This window comes from Mus pahari, chromosome 16, assembly GCF_900095145.1.
Source record: "Mus pahari chromosome 16, PAHARI_EIJ_v1.1, whole genome shotgun sequence".
Lineage (NCBI taxonomy): Eukaryota > Metazoa > Chordata > Mammalia > Rodentia > Muridae > Mus > Mus pahari.
This window is the reverse complement of record NC_034605.1, coordinates 55,703,164-55,726,107: the sequence shown is the minus strand read 5'-3', so window position 1 is coordinate 55,726,107 and position 22,944 is coordinate 55,703,164. Positions and strand designations below refer to the sequence as shown.

At 47.6% G+C, this 22,944-nt stretch overlaps 1 protein-coding gene across 1 annotated transcript in view; it reads left to right on the top strand.

The window, feature by feature from the left end:
* Nucleotides 1-458: 458 nt before the first annotated feature.
* Auh (AU RNA binding methylglutaconyl-CoA hydratase) overlaps nt 459-22,944 on the top strand; it is a 93,957-nt gene continuing 71,471 nt past the window's right edge. Inside the window, exons 1-3 of the mRNA XM_021215674.1 lie at nt 459-681; nt 12,239-12,306; nt 12,418-12,505. Coding sequence (XP_021071333.1) covers nt 495-681; nt 12,239-12,306; nt 12,418-12,505 — 343 coding nt within the window. The 5' untranslated portion in view covers nt 459-494. The remainder of the gene's footprint in view (nt 682-12,238; nt 12,307-12,417; nt 12,506-22,944) is intronic.

Genomic DNA, 22,944 nt, shown 5'->3' with positions numbered 1-22,944 from the left:
TTTTTTTTTTGAGACAGGGTTTCTCTGTATACAACCTGGCTGTCCTGGAACTCCCTTTGAAGACCAGGCTGGCCTCGGACTCCCAAATGCTGGGATTAAAGGCTTGTGCCACTACTGCCTTGTGGGAGTTCCTGATGTAAAAGACTTTGTGGACTTCAACAATCTGATGATATACAGGGGAGGGGAACAAGGGTCTGTCTTTCGAGTATCTTCCTTCCTGCCGGAATGATCAGTCACAAACCTACTATGGACCAAGTGCAGGGAGCCAGGACCCTCTGGTCCCCTTAATTTAAGCGTTCCCACAGTTTTAAAGATGCCTTGCCCTCTCTGGGCTGGCAAAAGATTAATGCTACCCAGGCGGCCAAGTCAAAGAGGGCCTGGGCGGGGCCAGACGGCGAGGGGCGGGGCCAGAGCGACGGACGCCTGTCGTGTGCGTGCGCGGCTCCAAGCGGGGGGCGGAGCCTGGCCGCGGGCGCCCGCTGTAAACATACAACATGGCGGCGGCGGCTCCGGGCGCTCTGGGCGCCTTGAGAACGGGTCGCGTCCGCCTGGTGGCCGCGTGCTGCGCGCGGCTCGGCCCCGCGGCCTGGGCTAGGGGTACCGCCCCGAGGAGGGGCTACGGCTCTGAGGTGAAGACGGAGGATGAGCTGCGCGTGCGGCACCTGGAGGAGGAGAACCGAGGTGAGCCGCGGGCAAGCGCGGGCGAGGCCGCGGAGGTCCGCCCCGGCTGTCACTGCGGCCCCGAGGGTACGGTGGCCCTCCGGGTTCAGCCTGCAAGGCGGTGAGGCTCGCGCCTGGGGTCTCTCCAGCCAAGGTCAATGCGGAGCGTTGTAGTACAGGGCCAGGGTTGCTTCTTGCTGTGTAATAGCTCTCTGCTACCCCAGGCGTCAGTGCGAGAGTTGTAGGAGCTGCAGCGGGGATGCCTTCTTATTATCCGAGAGAAGCTTAAATTAGAAGCATCCTTTTGCAGATATTATCTCGGAGAGTTAGTTTTTTTGGGGGGGGGCTGTTGCACTTCACTTAAAGAATTTTGAACGCTTTTTAAATTTTTTGCCTTGCTGAGCTCCGTGGGGGTAAATAATGAGGCTATTCATCTTGCCCTTGGGCTTATTTCCGTGGGAGGAGACAGATATATTAGTGCACGACAAAGGGTAGAGAGCTATGAAAAGGTAAGATGCAGAGGAATATTGAGTTCCCTTTAGTTGCAGTGTCGGCTTAACTGTAGTGATGGAGAAGGTGGAAGAAGGTATTGCCCAAGAAGGACGAGAGGACCACTCACTGCATTTTGACATCCATTTATAGGGTGCTGTAATCTGTTAAGAAGTGGAAAATAAGTCAGGACAGCTGTCTTTTTAGAAGCTCTCCTGTGTATTGAAGGTCAGACGACGCTTGCTTCAAGGCTTGTTGAGAACCCCGAAATGCCTGCAGGGTTTATCTCTCACAGTTATAACCTAGGCTGCCCTGGAAGTTAAGATCCCCAGATTTAAGAGTGCTGGGATCACAGGGTTGAGCCACAGTGTCTACTCCAAAGCATTCTGTAGGCAACAAGCCACTGACAGTTCTGACGCAAAGTTCCCTGTGCTCCACCCATCGAATAGATCAAGCAGAATGATGGGCACTCGATGAGGTGGTTGTGGAGATGGGAAGGTTACTGTGTATTGACGGTTGGGCAGCCTCTGCAGAGTGCTCAGAAGTATGCGGAGTCATTTTGTTCCTTGCTCATTCAAGCCTTCTGAGACAGTCGAATGGTCAAAGTGATGGAGATATTTATTTGGGAAATGGCAGAAGACAAGTATGGTGTGACAGAGTTGTAGGAGGCTAAGCTGGGACCTTAGAGGCCTGGAATCATTAAAGCCTTGGATGCCAGGCTTTGGGGTAAGCTCAGTTTTGCTGGCGTTTCCGTTACGTTATACGCTCTGGGGGTGTGTTACTTATGAAGGGGTTGGGCGCACTGTTGGCTGTATGTATGTGCTTTAGTGTGTGTTCGTGTGTGTTTGTGTGTTAAGTTCACACAGAACTTCCTGGAAGTCTTTTAAGTTGGGATTTGATTGGACTGCAGGGCAAGATAAAGCCCTCGGAAGATTATTTAATATTTCGATAAACTGTAATGTTTATCTTGAAGGCAGATATCAGTAATTAGGCCCCCCTGGCCTAAAGACCCACCCAGCATCCTTTGAGGATTGGCGGAAGTGACGGTGCAGGCTTTGCTTTCTTTTTATCTCTGAGCCAACTTGTAAGGAGTTCAGAGGAAGATGCGAGGGCCAGGGTACTGCAGATGGAGTCTCTGAAAGGTGGGTGATACAGGGACACTGAATCAGATTGTCACTGGTTTAGTTACTAGTAGCTTGCCATGGACAGACAGACAGCAAACAGCATGGCAGGGACTCAGGAGAGTTCAGGCCCTGGTACCAGAGACAGACAACGTTGAGGGAGATCTGAAGAGTGGAGTCAGGCCTTATGAAGCAGGCGCTGTGGTCTCTCGAAGATCTTTGAGGAAGGATAGGCGTAGTTTCTCAGCAGGATTGTGTGTGTGTGTGTGTGTGTGTGTGTCTGTCTGTCTGTCCATCAGTATCTCCTTTGATGTAAACTCACTTCTGGTGAGAAATCCCAGTGTTTTTCAGTAGGGTGTGTGGTGGTGGTCTATGAGAGGGAAGGGGCTGCTGTGGGTCTTGTGGTCTGAGTGGGAGTGGATTCTGACATCGCACTCTCAATAGTCTCCTGATACATTTGTCAGAGCGATGAGTCCAAAATGTGACACTCGCAGCCTTTGAGGACGGTGAGAACCCTCTGGGGGCAAAGAAGCCCCAGGCTGGGTTGGTGAGGTCTAGGTGGTGACTGGGGTGGGCACGCAGAACGCAGGAGGCTTGCAGCTCTTGTCAGGGCTGTGTCTGTGATTTGCAGCGCGGAGCCTCGAAGAGAGCCCTAGCACTTAATACTTCTACGTTGTAGTTCATCCTTTTTAGTTTTAGAGTAGCCTAGCGGTCCCTGGCTCAGCTTGCAGAGTGCCCTCTTAGTCCTTCCCCCTGGTCTCCTGGCTGCAGCCACCCCGTTCCCACGTGACTCTTCACATTGGTGAGCTGGGAGTTCTTTGCTCGCAGGTCTTCTCCACCCCTGGGCCACAGCTCACACACCCCACAGCTTCACCTAAGCTTGCCCTTCTGCAGTCCTTTCTGTTTAGGTTTCTGCATGCACTTCCCAGACTGGTGTCTCCCTGCCCCAGAAACTTGGGCTGTAATGTGACCCATTTTAAAGATGTCTTTGTGAAACTGTTGGAGTAATTTCTGGCAGACAGAACAAAGAAGCAAGTGACCAGAGCAGTGGTTCTTAAAGCATGGTCTTCATCCTTCACGTCTGGATGCAAAGATCTGTGGAGAGATTTCACTGAAACCTTTCCATGGCCTTTACTTATTGCAGCTTCATTCAGATGAGGCTGGTAGACATGGCAGGCATCTGCTAGCACACCTTTCTCTATGCACTAAAAAGATATATTTCCGTGCATTTTATGAATATGTGAATTACCTAATAATAAAGTTATAGTGTCTGGGTTCAAGCCACTGATGTAGGTCCTGGGAACCGAACTCAGGACCTGAGAACAGCAAGTGCTCTTGGAACATTAAAAAACAAACAAACCAAAAAAAAAAAAAAAAAAAAAAATCAAACTCAAATCCTTTAGTCTTCGACGGGACACTTCATTTTCCCCCCCTCCCAAGACACATCAAAACCATTTTGTTTCCATAAGTTTGTGTGCACTGACTGACATTTCTGCTTCTTCTCTTGTCAGGAAGGAAATTGTTTTGCTAATTTCATTTTCCAGCTACTCCTTGCCGGTGGTGTGTAGGAATCCCTGGGAGTTTTGTCTGGAGGCGTTGTATTGTGTGCTTGGATAGCCTCTCTTCTTTGTTTTGATACTTTGTATACTTCCCATATACGGCATGTCATTTGCACATTGAGTGGCTTTGCTTCTCTCTGAAGGTCTTCACTCCTTTTTTCTTGCTAAGTTACAGGGCTGGAGCCTCGTCTGGCTGCTCTTGATCTGTGGAGGAAAGCTTTGTCAGACTTTGCCCACTCAGGCTGATGCTAGTGGTACCTACATTTGTTTTGCCCTTTATCAGTTGAGTGAGGAGTTTGTAGAGTGAATTTTTAGCTCATTTTTATCTTGTTGAATTTTGCTAAATACTTTTTTTGGGATGATCTTGGCTTTTCTTGCTTTTAGCTTGTTAGTGTGATGAATTATTTTAAATGCCTTTCAGTAATGACCCCCACTTCTATCTCTGGAAGTAAATTCCAACCGGTTGGGATAAATAGTTTTTATGTATTGTTGGATTTGATATGCTTATATTTTATTTGCATCTATATTTACGAGAAATACTGGTGTTTAGTTTTCCATTCCTGTAATCTTTGTCCAGTTTAGTGCTAACCTTGTAGACTGGGATAGGACATGGTCCTTCTGTTTCTGTTTTTCATAGAGACTTGAGAATCGCTCATGTGTCTTTCATAGAGGCTTTTCAAAGTACTCATCTTAAAACAAAATAAGACAAAACACTGTTTTAAGGGGCTGGGAGATGGCTCAGGGGGTGAAGTGCTTACTGTGTGCATGTAACTGGGGTCTGGACCGTCAGAAGCTATCCAAATGTCCACTGGGATTAGTGGCTGTTGGTTTTGTAATCTCATCGTGTTAGAAGCAGAGAGAGGGAATCCTAGAGCTGGGTTAGCCAAAGCTGGCTGGCTCTTGGTTTAGATGAGAGACAGCAGCCTTGGTTCCACAGACAGACAGACACATATGTTGGTATATTTGTTTTATTATTTTGTTGGGTTCTTTTATGTCTTTCTTCCTTCCAACTTTTATTCCACCATAATCCCTCCCAACCCCCAACACTAGGTGGGAGAGAAAGCTTAGAGGGGGAAGGGGACATAGACCGCTTTCAGCTAACAAGATAGACTACTTCTTGCTGATTAAAGGCATTGGGTTCCTTGGGGCAAGTGCAATTTTCATCGTCAGGATATCCAGCAGCCCAGCAATAGCAAATACAGGGGCAGCAGCACCCACCTTCTTTGGGGCACTGGCGCCCCTCTCGGGACTCTGGTATTTATTCTCTTTCCAGAATCCTCAAAGTTAGACTGTCTGCAGCAGGCAAAAGTCATGGCCCTCTTAGAGCACGAGACAATCATAGTTGGTGGCTGTGGATAAACTGAAGCAGCACATATCCCACACCTGGGATTAAACCAAGACAATATAACTGGGTTTTTAAAGAAACCAAAACTTGCACCACACACACTTTCTGTGCTGATTTTTGGTTCCCAGTGTCGTGGATTCTGGTGCTTTTTGCCTCTCCCTTCCTTTGCATTTAGTTTGCTGTCCTTGTTCTTTTAACGTAGTTTTGTTGGCCTGGAATTGAGGTCTTGCTTCAGCCTCCAGAGTGCCCGGGCTACAGGAATGGGCTACTGCGTGTATTAAGGTCTTTTCACCCCCCCCCCCCGTGTGTCTGTCCTACTAATGTTCCCTTGAGCTTGAGAAAGCTCCGCTGTGACTGGGTGTAGCTTCTGCAGTCAGTGAGCTGCAGCTGGGCCTGTCTGCTGGTAGAAGTGAGTTTCCGTCTGCAGTGCTGTCGGGCGTGGGTTTGTCTCTTCTCAACATAGCTCCGTTGGTTCTTGGTTCTTCTATGGGTGCAAGCGCGTTGGAGATGATGTCTTAGAGGAGCGGGATCCCTGCACTGTGGAAGGCTTTCTTTTGGGAGGCTGGGCCTTGCTCTGAATTCAGCTCTCTGAAATTAGTATACCTGCTCCAGCTCCAGGCCAGCATGATTTATCTTAAAACAAACAAATGCATCTTTAGAGCTAGGCACCAAGTCTTGCTTATTATCCACTCTGATCACCGTGTCTATCTACCTGTCCATCTATCAATTAATCCATCCATCCATCTGCCTGTTATTGGTGCTGGACCAAAGTTCATGAACTCAGGGAGGCTGAGTCGGAGTAGGTCAAGTGTTCCACCCACTGAGCCATTTCTCCAACCTGGGTCTCTGGGTCTTTCAAGCCTGAAGTTACTTCTGAGATGATTGGTTATTTTGTATCACGTTTGTGCTTTCTCTTGTCTTGTTCACGGGTTTCTTCACCCTCAATCCTTGCCTTCTGTATTTAGGTGTAAGTCTGTGTCATTTTGGCCACAGATAAAACAGAAACAAATTAAATCAAACTATACATAAAAGAACTACTTACCACAACCATGTGGGAGTTACTCTGGGGATGCAGGTGTGGGTCATTATTGAAATGCATTTAAAGTAATTCACCACTGGGGCAGACTAAGCAAGAAAAACCACAGTTATCCCAGCACACTCAGAAAAAGCATTTGACAAAATGCACCACGGGAAAAACTCACTCTAGAAGCTGAAGGAAGAGTCCGCCACCTATACAGGGCAAACCGTGGATACAGCAGCATCAGACTGAGTGGGGGTGTGTAGAAAGGCAGGCTTCAGGAGCCACAGAGTGGCTACTCACAAGGTTGCGTCATTGTCTATCATGTTTGTATATTCTGTTGCTGTGTTCAGGGCTCCTTCAGCTCCACCCTCTCGGTCTGTATTGAGATGTACGTGTGTGTCCTTTGCTTTTCCCATGAGGTGGTACCCAGCTATCCTAGCACTTTGGCTCCCTCTGTCCCACCGACTTAAGGCTGCTGCATTCTGGAGGAAATCCCCAGGTCTTGTCTTTTGCTGTCCCTTTGAAGGTTGCACGTTGATACTGCTCTGATGACCAGAGTGGTTTTTGTCAGTGCCTCCCTCACACGCCTGGACCCTAACTGCTGTTTCCCTGTGATGGCTTGGCTCCTTCCTCCTCAGCCTTTGTTCTGGTTTTGGTCTTTTCTTGGTTTTTGCTTTGTTGCTACTTTTCAGGTGGGGTTAGCAGTGCTGTGTTCAGAATCAGGGTGCGTTGAGTGGATGTGAGGGAACTGTGTACGAGCTTTTGACTTACTGTGTAAGAACAAATTTAACTTGTTCAGGTCTACTTTTCTGGTTTTCAGAATTGTAAGAAGCGTCTGCCAGTGTGGATTGCCCAAATCGTGCTAAAAGTCAGTCATTTGGTTATTCTTCTGGGCTCTCCTTTTTAGCTGTTTCTGAAATGTGATGTCTTCCCCTAAAACAGCTTTTAGGAATGTCTCCTTTCTGCTCCCTTCCCACTGGGCTATTTTTTATGGTATGTTCATTCTGTTTTTTTTGGCTGGGTGATGATAGCACACTGCCTTTAATCCCAGCACTTAGGAGGCAGAGGCAGGTGGATCTCAGAGAGTTGAAGGCCAGCCTGGTCTACAGAGTGAGTTCCAGGACAGCCAGGGCTACACAGAGAAAGCCTGTCTCCAAAATCAAACACAACCAACCAACCAAAGAATGTTTTTTATGGTAGTGGCGCTTTTTGTGTGTTTGTTGTTTTGGCTTTGTTTCTCTTTTAAGGAATTGTTAAGTTCTAAGATGCCTGTTAGAAAAGCAGCTACAGGGCTGGAGAGATGGCTCAGAGGTGAAGAGCCTTTATTGCTGCTGTGAGGACCCAGGTTCTATCCCCAGCACCCACATGGCGGCTCACAGCCTCCAGTTCCAGGGCATCTGATACCCTTTTTTGTGGCATCCAAGACAACAGGCACCCATGTGCACACATGCGCAGGTAAAACACCCAAGCACTCTAAGTCTAAACAAATCCCAGCTGCCGGACCTGTCTCGGCGTGTTGTTCCGAAGCAGTGGATTGAGGCCACCTCAGAGCATTTTCCAGGCTGTGGGTTTTATCTGGGTTGTCAGGTTCTGTCAGCATTTTTCTCAGTGATTGGCTTATTAATCTAATTTTTTTATTAATAGTGATTAAGTTATCGAAGTTGGAAAAATTTTAAGTAAAAATATACATCTTGATTGTGAGAGGACAACCCTTTGTCGAAGGATGCCACGTTTTCAGGCACTTTCACCAAGATTAAGACTTTAAAGCCGATGTGAGTTCTCGCTGTGACTCACAGCATTTCTGGTTGTGTTTCCTGCCTTATTATTGTTGTTCTTATTTTCAGACAAAATGGAACACCAGGCTCCCTATGTTTTGTATCAAAAGAGATCCCTAACTGTCTATAAAAATGTAAGTGAAGGGAGCTGGGGTGCAGCTCAGCTGGTGGGGTCACTGCCTAGCATGAGGGAAGCCCTGGGTTCAGTCCACACGGAGGCATTAAGCAGGGAGTGCCTTACTGATGGCCCAGTTTACCGATGGTGTAGCTTCCTGCTGTCTTCTCCCGTGAGTTAATCCTTTCTAGAGGCTCACTCACAGGTTGACATGGCTGATCTCTTAGGCGAGCCTCAGTCCAGCTGACAGTGAGGCTCATTGCACCACACATTGCCTACACTGAGCTCCTGGGCTGTTGCATCTCGTACTTGTGCCTCTCTCAGCACTGGTTCTCCTGGAGAGTCATGCTGTGGGGCGCTGCTGAGGTACGCCACAATTGTCATGTCAGCTCTTAGTTCTCTGATAGACTTAACGATGGTTCATTTTCCTGTAAATGTACGGCTCGTCTATGCCCGCCCTTGCTTTGAAGAATGACACAGAGGCCTTTACATTTATTAATAAGCTCCAGGCACGAAAGCAGGGCAGATTCTGAGCTATTCTAACCTGAATATGGTGGCCTGGCCTTCTGCCTGGCAGCTTCTTAGCTGGCCTCGTACCTGCCGCCATCTTGGTCCTGCTCTGGCACCTCCTCCATTTGTGTCCCAAATGGCAACTCTCTGGGTCCCAGCTGAGACCCTTTCTCCCTCCCTCCCACTTCCCATCCTGCATTTTCCTCACCTGCCCAACTACAGGCTGTTCAGCTCTTTTTTTGACCAGTCAGGTGATGGAGAACAATGATTTACAAAATACTGAGTCAAGAGATGCTTTATAGTAATGACAACAGGACGGTCAGCATCTGAAATCAGCATCCGAATACTCAGTTCACTAATTCATCCTCCAACCTTTTCCAGTTTCTTTAGTGTTCACACCTTAGGTGATGATGTCTAATGCTGGAACACAAAGTGGATGGAGTTCCTGTTCTGTGGTTTGATGTTGTTACCAGTGGAGTTATTTTCCAAAATTATTTTTAGAAGATTCACTGTTAATGTATCAAATGTAAATGTTGCTGAATTCATTAATTAGCTCTGTAGGTTTTTCATGGGCTCTGTGGGATTTCCTTTACAGGGACCCTCTCCCCTGTCAGTGGACATAATCTTATTTCTCTCTTTCCCATCTTGAAGTCACCATGCTCTTTGTCTCTCTCCTGCCATGATGCCTTCCCGGGGCTCTCAGCACTGCCGAGTGGCAGTGGGGCCTGATCTTGTTCTTCATCTTTGCTTGAAGACTCAGTTTTCATGGAGTTTGATGTCAGCTTCGGTTTTCCCTGGTGTCCTTTGTCACATTGAGCTGAAGTCTTACAGGTTGTGTCTGTTGCTTTCTAGTCAGAGGGCCCTGTGCCTGTCAGGTTCTTCTCTTTGATAGTAGAGGTGGTCACAGGATTTCTAGCACTTGCTGGTGTTCTGTCAGTGTGGCCCATCGCCTTGATTGGTGGGCGTTGCCTTTGGCTTGTGTGTAAGGTACATATAAACCTAGTTGGTCTTTGTACTTTTAGATTTTGATATTTGTTAAACGAATTTGTCTGTCTTAGGGTTTCTATTGCGGTGAAGAGATACTCTGACCAAGGCAACTCTTAAAAGGCAAACATTTATTTGGGGCTGGCTTATAGTTTCAGAGGTTCAGTCTATTATCAGCATGTCCGGAAGCATGGCGTCCTGCAGGCAGACAAGGTGCTGGAGAGTTTTACATCCTGGCTTGCACTGGGCAGAGCTTGAGCATAGTCCCTCAAAGTCCACCCTTCAACAGGGCCACACCCACTCCAACAAGGCCACACCCACTCATAGTGCCACTTCCCATGAGCCAAGGCTATTCAGACCACCACACTGTCAGAGTTTTTGGAAAACTGTGTGAACGTACATTTTAAGGTCTTTGTCGCACCAGAAGTGTCTCTTACATTGCTAGTTGCTGAAGCCAGAAACCTGGCAGACACTGCTAGCCCTGCCTTCCAGGGCAACCGGCCCTCAGTCCAGTCATCAGGTTCGCATCCCACATCCTGGATAAGTCTTGAATCTTTCCAGTTCCCTTGGCTTGTACTGGTGCCAGCCTCCAGATGTGGCAGCCCTGCCCCAGGATGATTATGAGTATGTGCATTGCGCAGAACCAGCTTCTGTTAGCCGCTACCCCTTGTTCTTGGGCTAAAGATAGAACTTTGACCTTGGCCTGCAGGCGTGTCTGACCTGTGCTGACCTCTTTACTTGGTTGACCCCTTGATCTTCTCCCCCCATCCCATCATGCACTCTCTGTGGCTGCTTTGTGCTTCCTCCTGTGTGTCCTCTGCCCCGAATTCAGTTTCTGTGTTATTTACTTTTCATGTGTGACAAAATGGCCGTATTGTACAGAGGTAATATAAACAAGGAAGGAGTTATTTTCGGGCTAGTGGTTTCAGAAGGTTCATTCCTTGGTGGTTTGAGCCCACCATGCATTTCGGTAGAAAACCATACTGGCAGGAATGTACCGTGGAGGAGGCTGTTTTGCCTCACGGAGGACTGTGAGCTGAGGGAAGGAATATAGGAAGGGGCCAGGGAAGATATAACCCCACACTCAGTGACCCATTTCCTCCAGCCAGGCCCCCTCCCGCCTTTGCTACTTTCCCATAATGCCATCACACTAAGACTCCGTCAAGGGATGCGTTCATTCCCTTCATTAATTCATAGACAGGCAGGGGTGGCACAGCCACCCCTAGAGGTGTGCTTCAGTAGTTCTAGGCATGTTTCAATCCAGTTGAGGCTCTTTCCCAATGGTTTCTACTTTCCTACCTGCTCTTCCTTCTGGCTCCTCTCAACAGTGCCTGGGGGAACCTTTCCTTGACCATCTTCCTTTGCCCCAGACCATGCCAACCTGACCAGAGTCACCATGTGATTGGTGGGTATTTCAAGTGCCGCTGAGCACTGTCGTGTGGACTCAGCACATTTGGCCCGAGCTGCTAACTTTTCTTCACATGGAAACTGAAGCTTGGATGTAGTGTAGCCACTTATGTGTGTAGTCAGAGGGCCACCTACTCGCTAACGGCACATCCTTAACCTCTGCTGCCTAACGGGCCGAATGCTGGCTACCTGTCAGGTTGCTATGGGATCAGTGAGCTAGCATACCCAAGGCTGTGGGTCCTGTTGGACCACAGCCCTCAGTCACTGCAGAAGGCCTTCAAACTGTCACAGCCTTAGGCCCTGCAAGCTTGTCTCTACCCCAAGGGGCATCTGGATGTGTGACTCTTGCTTGGATTTAAGTCAGGAACAGATAAGGCCACACCCAGTGCTGGAGAGAGCATTTCTGATTCCCAGTGAAAGTTTGTGCTTAGGGAGGAGGTTGAGTGCAGGTGTATAGACTCGCAGAGCTATAGTGAAGGCCACTGAATTTGGGTATTTTGCAAATAAGGGATTTTACATAAGTGGTGAATCCTGTGCTTGGACCTGCTGCAGCTGGGGTGGCCAGCCTGGTTTAGATGAAAGTTCCACAAGACAGGGAGTGAGCAGGGAGAGCCCGGGTCTCAGGAGAAAGATAATGAACTTGGTTTTATTTAGGCCGAATCCTTATTGCCTGTAGATCTGAACAGAAGTGGTGTTGGGCAGAGGTCAGGAGGAAGCCTGGCATAGAAGTACTAAGACTGGTTCATCAGCAAGGAGCAACGAGCTGCCTGCAGCTGCAACAGTACCAGAAAGCAGGTCAGAGGCCTGCGTGCACCCAGGCCCTGCTGAGCTGAGCCAGGAGCTGGAGGGGCAGGTGGGAAAGTGGCTGTCACCACAAGGGCAATGGTGAATGAAGGCATGTCTGCCTGGCTCTCCTGTGGGCTCCCTGGTCTTCTCAGAGATTCAAACCTGGAAAACATTGCAGAGGCCTTTGAATTGAAGGGCCCGTGACGCTGGCATTCTCCCCTTAAAGTGAAGAGAGAATTGTAAGCACCGGCTTAACCTGATGCGTTCTTAGCTACCACATTAAAGAAATAGAAGTACTCGCTTTGAAAAGGGAGCTATGACTGGAAATTAAGTCCCGTCTTTGCCTTGGCTAGGAGGGCGGATTAGTCAGGTGCCAGGTTCGTCGTTCATCTCCACTCCGCAGTCTGCCTTCTGAGCACCCCGCTAACCCAAGCCTGTGTCCTTCTTCTTCTCCCTCCCTAACCAGGCATTGTGGTGCTCGGGATTAACAGAGCTTATGGGAAAAATTCACTCAGTAAAAATCTCCTCAAAATGGTGAGTGGAAGACTAAGCTGTTTGCTTCTAATATTAAGACATATTGTTGGAATGATTTTGAAAATGATTTTTTTTCCCTTTTTCTTCCCCCTCCCCCCTATTTTGGTTTAGTTATCAAAAGCGGTGGATGCATTAAAATCAGATAAGAAAGTTCGGACCGTTATCATCAGAAGTGAAGTCCCTGGGATATTCTGTGCCGGTAGGTAAAATAATCTTCTGTTGTTGTAAGATTTATTTCTTCATGTGTGTGTGGATCTGTATGCCACGTGCGTGCATACCTGCGGAGGTGAGGAGGGACGACTATATCCCTTGGGGATGGAGCTATAGGCATTTGATGGAAGCTGAACTCAGGTCCTTTGGAAGAGCCACAGGAGAGCTTTCTTCCCAGCCCTGGAAGGGATCTTACTGTCACACTGTGAGCTGGTCCCACGCTTCCTTTGCAGTGCCCCATTCTCCCTTCAGATCTTCTGTGGTTTGAACTATTACCAAAAACAATTCCTCTTTGTCTCCTTTTCACAGTTTCATAAGAAAAGAATATTCTTAGTCTGTTAGCATTGGAAAGACACTTGCAACGTGTGGATTGTTTGAGAAAACAAAATGCTTGGGACCATTAAGATAATTATTTGAGGTAAATGACCAGTCCTCTAGAAGCTTTAGTGGGGGAGAAACCAGGTCTCAGGCCACAGTGTTCTCTGTGCATTTGATTGCTTAGCACCATCTGCCTCATCATGGACTCTTAGGTGCAGGCCTGAGCTCTGAAGGTTGGTGTGTCAGTGCCTCCCACACCCTGTGAGTGTGCCCACAAGGGTGCATTGAGTGTGCCCATGGGTCGAAGTGTTTTTCACACTAGTGGCATGTTTGTATTTTCTGCTAGTGGCATGTTTTCCCAGCATGAAAGATTGTTCTCTTGGGATTGACTTGTTTGGACTCCTGAGCCACGGTGGGGAAGGAATCTGTTTCACCCCATAAACAACCTAATCGATCACTACCGATACGCGGGTAATAAAACTGGTTTATTTCAGTACACTGTCAATGGGGTGATTCCCCTAATCATTCATGGGAACCCCCTCTAGTGTTTTCATGGTGGCACAAGTGTCTCTTTATTAAGAAGGGTCTGCTCTGTCTGGGCCAGTCTGAGACCACGGGTGTTTAGTGACCGTGGCTCCTGCCCCTCAGGTTGCCCATCCTTACAAGCCTGGCTTCACCCCAAACCATAGTAGAAGTTTATGGGATTTAGGCACATTCAGTGCAGATGAGTTACATTTTGGCTTTGGTAATTTTTTACTGCTTCCTTAAAGTGTAGCATACCTAAAAGGTAACCTTTTACTGGGTGTGTAATTCAAGAAGGTGGATACTGCCCTCGAATGTGGGGATGGTATTCCCAGTACAGGCTTCTGTTCTCTATCTGCCCAGGGATGGTTTAACAAAGCGCAGCCCTGGGTTGGGCCCTTGGTACCCCAGTGGCTGGTTCTGGGATCTTTCCCTGTGATTCCCCCTTTCCCAGAATTCCAGTCTGTGTGGATGCCGACCGTTGTCTTACACAGCTGCATAGTGTTTGCATCTAACTCCCTCATCTTCCCAGGTACTTTAGATGGTCTCTGGACCACTTGCATTGCCTGATAACTACGCTAATGACTGTGAAAATCGTGGCCGCATGACATTTAGGCAGTGTATACTTGAATTCCCACAGATGTTTCTGTTTTCTTGCCCACTTGAATCTGAGGTTTTTGAAATCATGGATGCAGGAGGCTTACAGTGCTCAGGATGCTGTAGCTCCTTGGTTTCTAAGAACTCACATCCAAAATGTTAGGATTCTTTGTGACTTTCAGGACCAGCTACAGACAGTCTGGGTGGAGGGCTATCAGGGACTGGCTCTGAGACGGGTGGGGGTGGGAGTGGGGGTGGGGGAGCTGCTCTATCAGAGATCGTGATGTTCCTGAGGCAGAGCACTTCAGGTGAGCGTGCCATCCACTGGTACTGTCTGCCAGTCCTGGCTGGCCTCCTGACTAGCCATCCTTGGCTTCCCCTTTGTCCTGCATCTCTGTGTGTGATGCTGTTGGGATGAGACTTTAGTGTTTTGGTGCAGTCTGCTGTTTCTGTTACTGGCTTTGCAAGTATAGTGCCATGTGGCTAGTTGTTACATTCAAGTCAGCATGGTTAGCTCAAGTTAATCCAGTGTCTGCTCTGTGTGTGTTAACACTTCTGCATAGCCAGGGTATTTGTTCACATTTTAATTCATAAGCGGTTTTTGCTTTGTTTTTCCTTCTGTATTCTGTTAAGTACTCAGTGTTTGTACTGTAGACAGTTTTGGGGGCAGTTTGTTTATTGCCCTAATCCACAGCTTTTCTCTAAGGGCATCCTTTTCATAAGTGCATTTGAGATAGCCCAGAAGCACTGCTAGTGTTTGTGTGAAATACAGTTCTGTGTCATAAAAGAAACTCAGTTAAGAGAGTACATAAGCTAATCACAGCCTGTACTGTAAAGTCTTAATTTCAGCCAGGCTGTGTTTGTTAGTTTTTCAACACCCACCTCGCACCTGGGGAACCTTAGCTTTGTGTTCTGGAGTACTGGAGGCAGCAGAGCTTCATAGCTCGGCTCCCATCTGCAAATCCTTGGGGAGCTCTCCGTGCCCCAGAGGTACTGTCTTCCCTCCATGTTCCCCAAAGGTTGTCTTTGTACATCCGTGTTCTACTGATATCTTGCTCATTTCTGAGAACTTGATGCCTCTGGCTTGCCCAGGTTTCTGGAGCAGGGGAAGCTGTCTTTGAAAAATCCTGTTTTGTGGTCTCAGAACACAAATCACAATGGGACTCAGCGTGTATTTGCCCCACCTGGACAGTGCATTCGTTCACAGTGTGTTCTTGGGGGCTGTTGGCTTGTGTGACTCTCTTGAGCATCTCAGACCATGCTCCTGTTTACTGACAGTGTTTCTAGCTGTAGACATTTGTTTATTTTCCCTTCCTTTTCTCCTAAAACACCATGAAAACAGGCAGTTACTACCTGCGTCAGGAAAAGGATTCATTCCTACATAGCATTGGAGCTTAGACCAAGAGGCTGACTTTCCATTTAGATCTCACGGTAGAATTGGAACTCTTGTTTACTTACATTTTAAATCAAAATGTAAACAATAGATTCTGGATCAAAATATTGGAAAAAGTGTACAAAGAGAAGTCTTGCCTCACCCTACATTCCTCTAATAAAGACACTTTATCACTTCTAATTACTAAATGCTATTGTATCACTGTGCTAAGCACACAGGCATGCAAGAGGATTGACGCGTCAATTAGAATGTTAAGTGGGCACTTAGGGTGAAGGCAGCGCCGAGGCAGAGAGGGGGTGCTAGCAGCAGAGAGGGGGTGCATGTAGACGTCCCTCCTAGCATCACTCCAGCCATGTGGACTGTTTACAAGTCAGACCTTGGGTTGGGCATACAGTTTATCCTGAAACTTCTGAAGTGGTGATCTCCTCTTACCATATTTAGAGTATCTCTGAAGAAACTAGCTGAATAGTGTATAGAGTGCCTAAGAGTACTTTCTGAAGTGGTAGCAATGGTGGTGACTGAGCTCCTGGGTTATTCTCAAACCACTGAAGGAAAAGGCTAAGACCAAAACATGGACTTACAGAGGTCGGACCCTTGCGCTATATAGAGGCCCATGAGGCAAAGGGCTCCTGTGCTGCAGATGCATCTCAGGCCCTTTCCCAGCTCAGCAGAGGCCGTACCCCATGTATCCCAGTGTTGTAGTGTCAAACCCTCAGGGCTTTTTTTTTTTTTGACCTTGACTTTTATCCTAAGATCTCAAGGGAACAGCTCCCCCCACCCCATTTCCCCTCCCTCCCCCCAAACTGTGCACTTACTGCCTCAGTGGCTCTGTAGACCAGGATGCATAGTATGTGGTTCCTTGTAGGTTAAAGCTTATAGACTTATGGTTAGCCCCTTTGGAATATTGCAGGGGACTGTGTGTGTGTGTGTGTGTGTGTGTGTGTGTGAGAGAGAGAGAGAGAGAGAGAGAGAGAGAGAGGTGGGCAAAGAAGCCAGCTGAGCCATATATAGCACTGGATATTGCTTTGAGCTGCAAATTTTTAGTAATTAGTTACTAAGAGACAGAAGATGCAGGCACCTGTGTTTTCTTTGCCAGCACACGAAAAGCTGATGAGGGAAACAATGTCCAACAAAATGATGCTTCAATTTACAAACAGGCTGTATTCCAAACAGCTTTACTACGTGGGTATTTTTTATTTTGGTTTTGTTTGTTTGCCTGTTTGTTTTTCTAATTTGAGTGATCTTAAGCAGATGACTAATGGAGTCTGTGCAGAATAGGAAGGTAATGGAGTGGGGTTTTTTCCTTTTTACATTAAAACCGGTCTCATCCAGCCTTAAAGTCATATCATCTCTCTCTCTCTCTCTCTCTCTCTCTCTCTCTCTCTCTCTCTCTCTCNNNNGAGAGAGAGAGAGAGAGAGAGAGAGAGAGAGAGAGAGAGAGAGATCAGCCCTACATAGCTTTGTCCCCTATGCTTGATAGGAATTGTGTATTTGATTTTAAGGTTCTCCTCTTTACACATGTATTCGTCCTCTAAAGTCCACTATTTCCAGATGCTTAGGATCTGTTTAGTTTTAGTAATGTCACCTTTGATGAAATGATGGAAAAGCCCTTTAGGTCAGGCTGCATGGTGTGTAGAAGCTGCCAGCAGCTGGTCCCTGTGGTCAGCTGTTACCTTTGCGCCTCTGTTCTAACACCAAGCAACAAATACGTGGTGGTATTTTTACCGTAATGTTCTAAAATGAAAACTTACCAAGCTTCGCTTTTGCCTCATTGCAGTTTCTGGACTAATGACATCCAGTTCTTAGCAGCCGTTGTTCTGTGCAGAGTCTAAATTGAGTGTTTCACTGAATTATGCCAGTGTGGGTTTTTTCCCCCAAAAAGTAAAGGTCGTTTCGCTTCTGCTTTTGAATTCTAGTAAATTGTGTTATGACTAAGGCCTCCTCACTAAAACCGTCAGCACGCGTTGTTAAATGGTGTGTGTTCAGATGTCATGACGGGAATTGAGTGTGGGAGCCTCTGACTAATGAAGAAATCTATTTAAGAGATTGCTTCAGAGCCTCGGGGTTTCACTCTGATGTGTTATACAAGTCAGTTCTGTAGGAGTGAAGGGGCAGAGGGCTATTTTGCTGTTTTGTGTTGCGTGCAATGGTTTACATAAAACATTGCTAACTATTTCATTGAGGATATGAACTACCTGTAATGACATTTACTATTTTTAAGTGCATAATTGATGTTTTAACAGATGTTTAAGCCATGGTATACAGACTGTCCATCTGCATAAATCTTTTTTTCTTATAGTGAAGAACCCTTAAAAGGCTACTTTGTCTCCTCAGGCAAAGGTGTTTGGAACCTCGCAGGGTAGATTGTCCACCTTTTGTGTCTGGCCTGTTTGATCTACCATAGTGCTTGGCTGTTCGGCCGTGAGTTTCTGTGATTTCCATTTTCCTGTGGAGCTGCCGGGTTTCTGCTCAGCACATGATAGCTGACTGAGGCTTTCACTGTGGTTTTGTGAGGATCACACTTGCATCAGCACCAATCAGTTCACCGTAAGGGAACAACCGAGGTGATGGACTCTGACCGAGGAAAGGCTAATTCATTTGGGTTCGGAGGCTCCATTTCTATGTTTGGTGGCCCCTTGGTCAGGGCTATGGTGGCTGAGTACGCCAGGGCTGGGATGACGTGGGACATCTTGGAGGGAAGGTTCACACTGAAACTACGGTGGTTTCTGAGACATTGGCAGACAAGTCTTTGTCCGTGTGTGTTTTTATTCTCTTGGGTAAGTACTCAGGAATGGAGGTACTAGGTCTTCTATAACCAGGCCAGCCACGCTCAAGTTCTGAGCAAGGCCACAAGACCTCCAAACCAAGGAGCCGAGAGAGAGTGTGTTTGTATTTGTGTGTGTGTTTATGTGTGCATGAGAGACAGTGTGTATGTGTTCATGTGTGCATAGTGTGTGTTCATGTGTGCATAGAGTGTGAGTGTGTTTATGTGTGCATGAGTATGTGTTTGTGTGTGAATGTGTGTGTGTGTTTATGTATGCATAGAGAGTGTGTGTGTTTACATGTGTATGAGAGTGTGTGTGTCAGAGAGAGAGTGTGTGTGTGTGTGTGTGTGTATGAGAATTCGTGTGTTTATGTGTGCATGAGAGAGTGTGGGGGTGTGGGTGTGAGAGAGAGTGTGAGTTGCGTGAGAGAGAGCAAGCAGAGAGTGGAGCGTGCCCTGGGTGCTGCTATGCGTCCAGTCACTCATGGCATTATGACTCTAGTCTGCATTTCTCTAATGAGTCTAACATCTTGTCCTGTGCCTGTTTGTCACAGTGTCTATTTAGATACATTGTATCCATTTATGTCCTGCCCTGTTCCATACCCCCATTCCCCACTTCTACCTCTCCTCACTTTCACTCATGACCTCCTTCTGCCCCACTCTATACATCTCTTCCTTCTCATTCACCTCTCAGGCATGGTGTGTAGCTCAGGCTAACCTTGAACCTGTGATTCCCCTGCCCCAGCTTCTCAGAGTGCTTGGATTGGAGATGGGTGCCACCATCCTCGTCTTCTGTATTTCTATCAAGTGCCCCCTATCTCTTTTTGAAACAGCTCTCTGCTCTTCGCTGGCCTGCTCTGCAAGCGTTTGCTACTCGGCCTCATGCCTGCTCTTTTCCTATTGCAGTTTCTTTTCAGCTGAAGGCTGGCATCCAGCTTTGTTGCTTTGTTTCGGATTTGCACCTTTTTGGTGGCCGCTCCAGGGTCACGGCTCACAGAAGCCAGAAGTGACTCCTGACTCCCGACGCTCTCCTCAGACCTGGGCCTAGGATGGATCCACAGTTAGGTTCTGTGCATCTAGTGGTGTAGGGTTGAATTGCTAGGGTACAATAAACTACGCACACTGTCTCTGCTTCAGTTCCCAGTGTGGCACTCGTGAACACATGGACACCGTGTCTGCTGTTTGCTTGAGAGGTGACCTTGGCAGGGCCTGTCTGGTACCCTAGTCCACATCTCCTAGCAAGTGGATAGGGGCCAGAGACTGAGTTTAATCACTGAGGCACCTATGAAAGGGCCCTCAAGAGATTCCTTCCCTGGGGGCCCAGCCATGCTGTCAGGGTAGTGATGAATCTGTGTGTGTCCGTCCCCCACCCCGCCCCCTCCGTGGCCACTGTTGACAAGTTTCTGAGGCATGCCTCCACTGTAGCAGAACAGGACATTGCCTGCGTTCCTTCAGTTGCTTCAGTGAGTGAGTTTGGGCAGGGCTTTGAGAAAAACCCCACATTTATATAGTGGTTGGTCAGAAGTATGAATTGATCTTAGGATTTACCTTATGATTGATTTTTGAAGGGAGGACAGTCTTGGCTAGACAGCCTGTGTGACTTCAGGAGCGCCTCCTGACATAGTTCAGTTGAGTCTTTGGATTCTGGCTTGGTCAGAGAGCTAGAGAACTTGTATGGGTCCCTCTGAGACAGCCATGCTGACAGTCCATGTGATTGAGAGGGTGTAGAGGCCTCGGAGGGGCAGGCCTGTGAGGGGCGGTCTTGTTTGGTTAAATTGAGGTGTGAAGGCCCACCCTAAAGGAGCAGTCAGCGCCAGCCATCATTCTCTGCTGTCTGAAGCTTCCCCAGGACTTCCCTGCCACTACAGAGTGTGCTCTCAAATGAGTCACATAAACCTTTCCTCCTCGAGGCATTTTATCAGGGCTACAGGAAAGGAACCCAAGTTGCCCCCTGAGTTGGCTGTAGGATTTAGTCTAACGCACAGAAGCCAGAAAGTCACTTACCAAGGAAAAGTGAGATTGCTTAGGGTGGGGCAGGTGGGAGTGTGACTGAGGGTTCAGAGCCTCCCCTGACTTCTTTGGGCCTGTCACTGTCCTGAGAACAGCCAGGTGTTCTTATCAGGGAGTCGTGGTGCTTAGAGGAGTCAATGGAGATCTTCCTGTATAGTGTTGGGGGTTAAGCCCTTGCCCATTGGTGATTGAGCACCCATTCTCCACCCATCAACCTTGCCCATCCAGTGGAGGGGGGTGGGGCTGAAAGTTTTTACCTTCAAATCCTAGCTTTACTACCTAGTGACCAGTCCAGTGCTGAAGCTGTGCCCTGACCCAGGAGAGTCTTGTGATCCACATAATCTCTAACTTGGTTGGGAAGGGCTGCTTAATAACAAGAGGTACTCAAGAGTTCAAAGTTTGGGACTCTGTACCAGAAACCTGGAATCTAAACCAGGCACAACTTTCACTATACCAAAGGCTGTTATTTATCTTTATTTGACTTATTCGTTACATATGCATATTGAATTTTTCTAGCAGCCATTTGTTGAAATGACTTTTCTCCCATCGAGTTGTTGAGGGACTTTACTAAAATCATCAGATGCTCTTTGCTCTATTAGTGAACATTGGTTCATACAGCACTATACTGTCTCAGCTGCTGTGTTAGATTGGGAACACTATATTAGTTTATTCTGTTGCTATAACAAAACACCTGAGGTTGTACCCTTTATTTAGTTTTGAAAGCTGAAAGTCCAGGGTCTGGCTGCACCATCAGCTGTGGTCTCTGCTGAAGGCTCCTGGCTGCATCACTTGCTGGTGGGTGATATTGTAGTGGCCCAAGCACACAGCAGTGACAGGACACGAGAGAACTGGCAAGAGCCACCAAACTTGCCGGTGCATACCAGCTACTCTCCCTGAAACTCACTGGCTCCATGAGAACTGTTTGCTTTCTTGGAGGCAGCACTCCTGCACCCCAGTGCTCTGTACCCCCTAGGCTCTTCTCACAAGTGCCCAGCACCCCCAAGTACTACTGCTTGGGGACCCACCACCACCACCAAGACATGAGCTCCAGGGAGCGGTTCCAAATCATGGCGGTTATTTAGCAGCTGGATTTATTTTCAAGCGTCCCGTGTTTCTTGTTAATTTCTGATTTTTATTCCTAGCACATGGCAGTCCACACAGCTGGGTTCCTTGATGTCCTCACGTTTTAGGAAGCGCCTCAGACCATGTGCTTCAGATAGTGGCAGTGTCTGCGAGGGAGCTGTGTTTCCCAGCATCTTTGCCTTCACGGTTCCGGCATCATGCTCACTGTATGCGTTGGACTTTGCAGCAGGTAGAGTCAACAGTGGCAAGGCCTGCCCTGGTTCTGCCTCACCTCCACGGAAGGTACCTCACCTCCACGGAAGGTACCACACCAGCACCAGCCAGCTCTCAGCTGTTGATGTCAAAAAGAGTTCTCTCGACCTCCATTTCCTAGAGATTAAAATAAAAACAAAACCACAAAATTCATGAGTTGAATTTGCCAAACTCGTTACGACACTTGTGTGTATATCCTTTCTGCTGGTTAACGTGCTAGGTTACTGATTGTCAGGTATTAAAGAACTTGGTATCCCCTGGACCAGGCCTCTTGGTCATAGTGCACCCTTTCTGCATACGAGCAGCCTGCGAGTCTCTGATTTGCTAAAATGAGAAAGTCTTCAGTTGCTCCACTAGGACAGTTGCTCTCTTGAGTGTTGGGTCATGCTGGGCTCATAAGAACTCTTGACTTCTGGCTTCCTGGAAATGTGTGTATAGAATTTTTATTAATTCTTAGCAGGTTGGTAAACTTACCATGGAAGCCAGCTGTCCTCTGGGCTTCCTTAGTGGGAAGGTTTTAACTATGAGTTTAACGTCTTTAGCAGATGCAGCGCCAGTCCATTTACCTGTTTCTTTTGGGACAATTTTGTTAATTTGTGATTCTTTTTTATTTTTAAATAGGAAATCAAGTTTATTAGCATGAAGCTGCTCCCCCTCCACCCCACCCTCTCTGCTTTTCGTGTCTGCATTTGGACAGTTTTGTGTGTGCTTGCTTTGAGGCAGGCTGTGTGTGGTGCTTCCTGGCTTCTGCCTCAGGACCGTCGTGCGGCCTCTTCCCTAGCACCCAGCCTATAGCATCACCTCCCTGCTCAGCCTTCGTCCTCTCTCTGTTGGTTTTCCCACATGAGGTCTTTAACTTTCCATCCTCCAGCCTCAGCTTCCCAAGCGCTGAGATCACAGATATGTGTCACATGCCCAGCTTTTTAAAATTCTTTGTAACTTTTGTCTTTTTTTTTTCTCTCTCTCTCTTAAAATACAAAATAATCATTTCACCTGTCCTTTTTAGCTCTTCGTTTCGCTGAGTTGTTTTTCCTTTTCTGTCTCAGTGTGCTTGGGACTCAGTTTTCCGTTTCTCTTAGGCAGAAGCTCAGATTTTACATCTGATCTTCTTTTCCAGTGTGACCTTTTCACAGCTATGCGCCTGCACTCTCTTCCTTAGACCATGCCAGGATTCCCGTCGGTTCCAGGGGAGTAATTGATTGGCTGTCATTAACTTCTAACTCTGTTCCTGCTTCAGCAAACCGGCCAGAATACTGTCCTAGATTTTGTACATACCGTTTTCTTAGCACATCGGAGATACCCATTAGTAATGACGTTGCTGGCTCATCTTGCCTTCTGCCTGGCCACTCAGCACTTTCTGCACACAGCCCAAGTGATTGATCTCAGAGAACTGCGCCTGCCCATCATTGCAGCTGTCTGGGAAGCAAGATGAGGCCCCAGACCTGCCGGGCTATCGACCCGCTGCACTTACTCGGCATAGGAGGCTTGG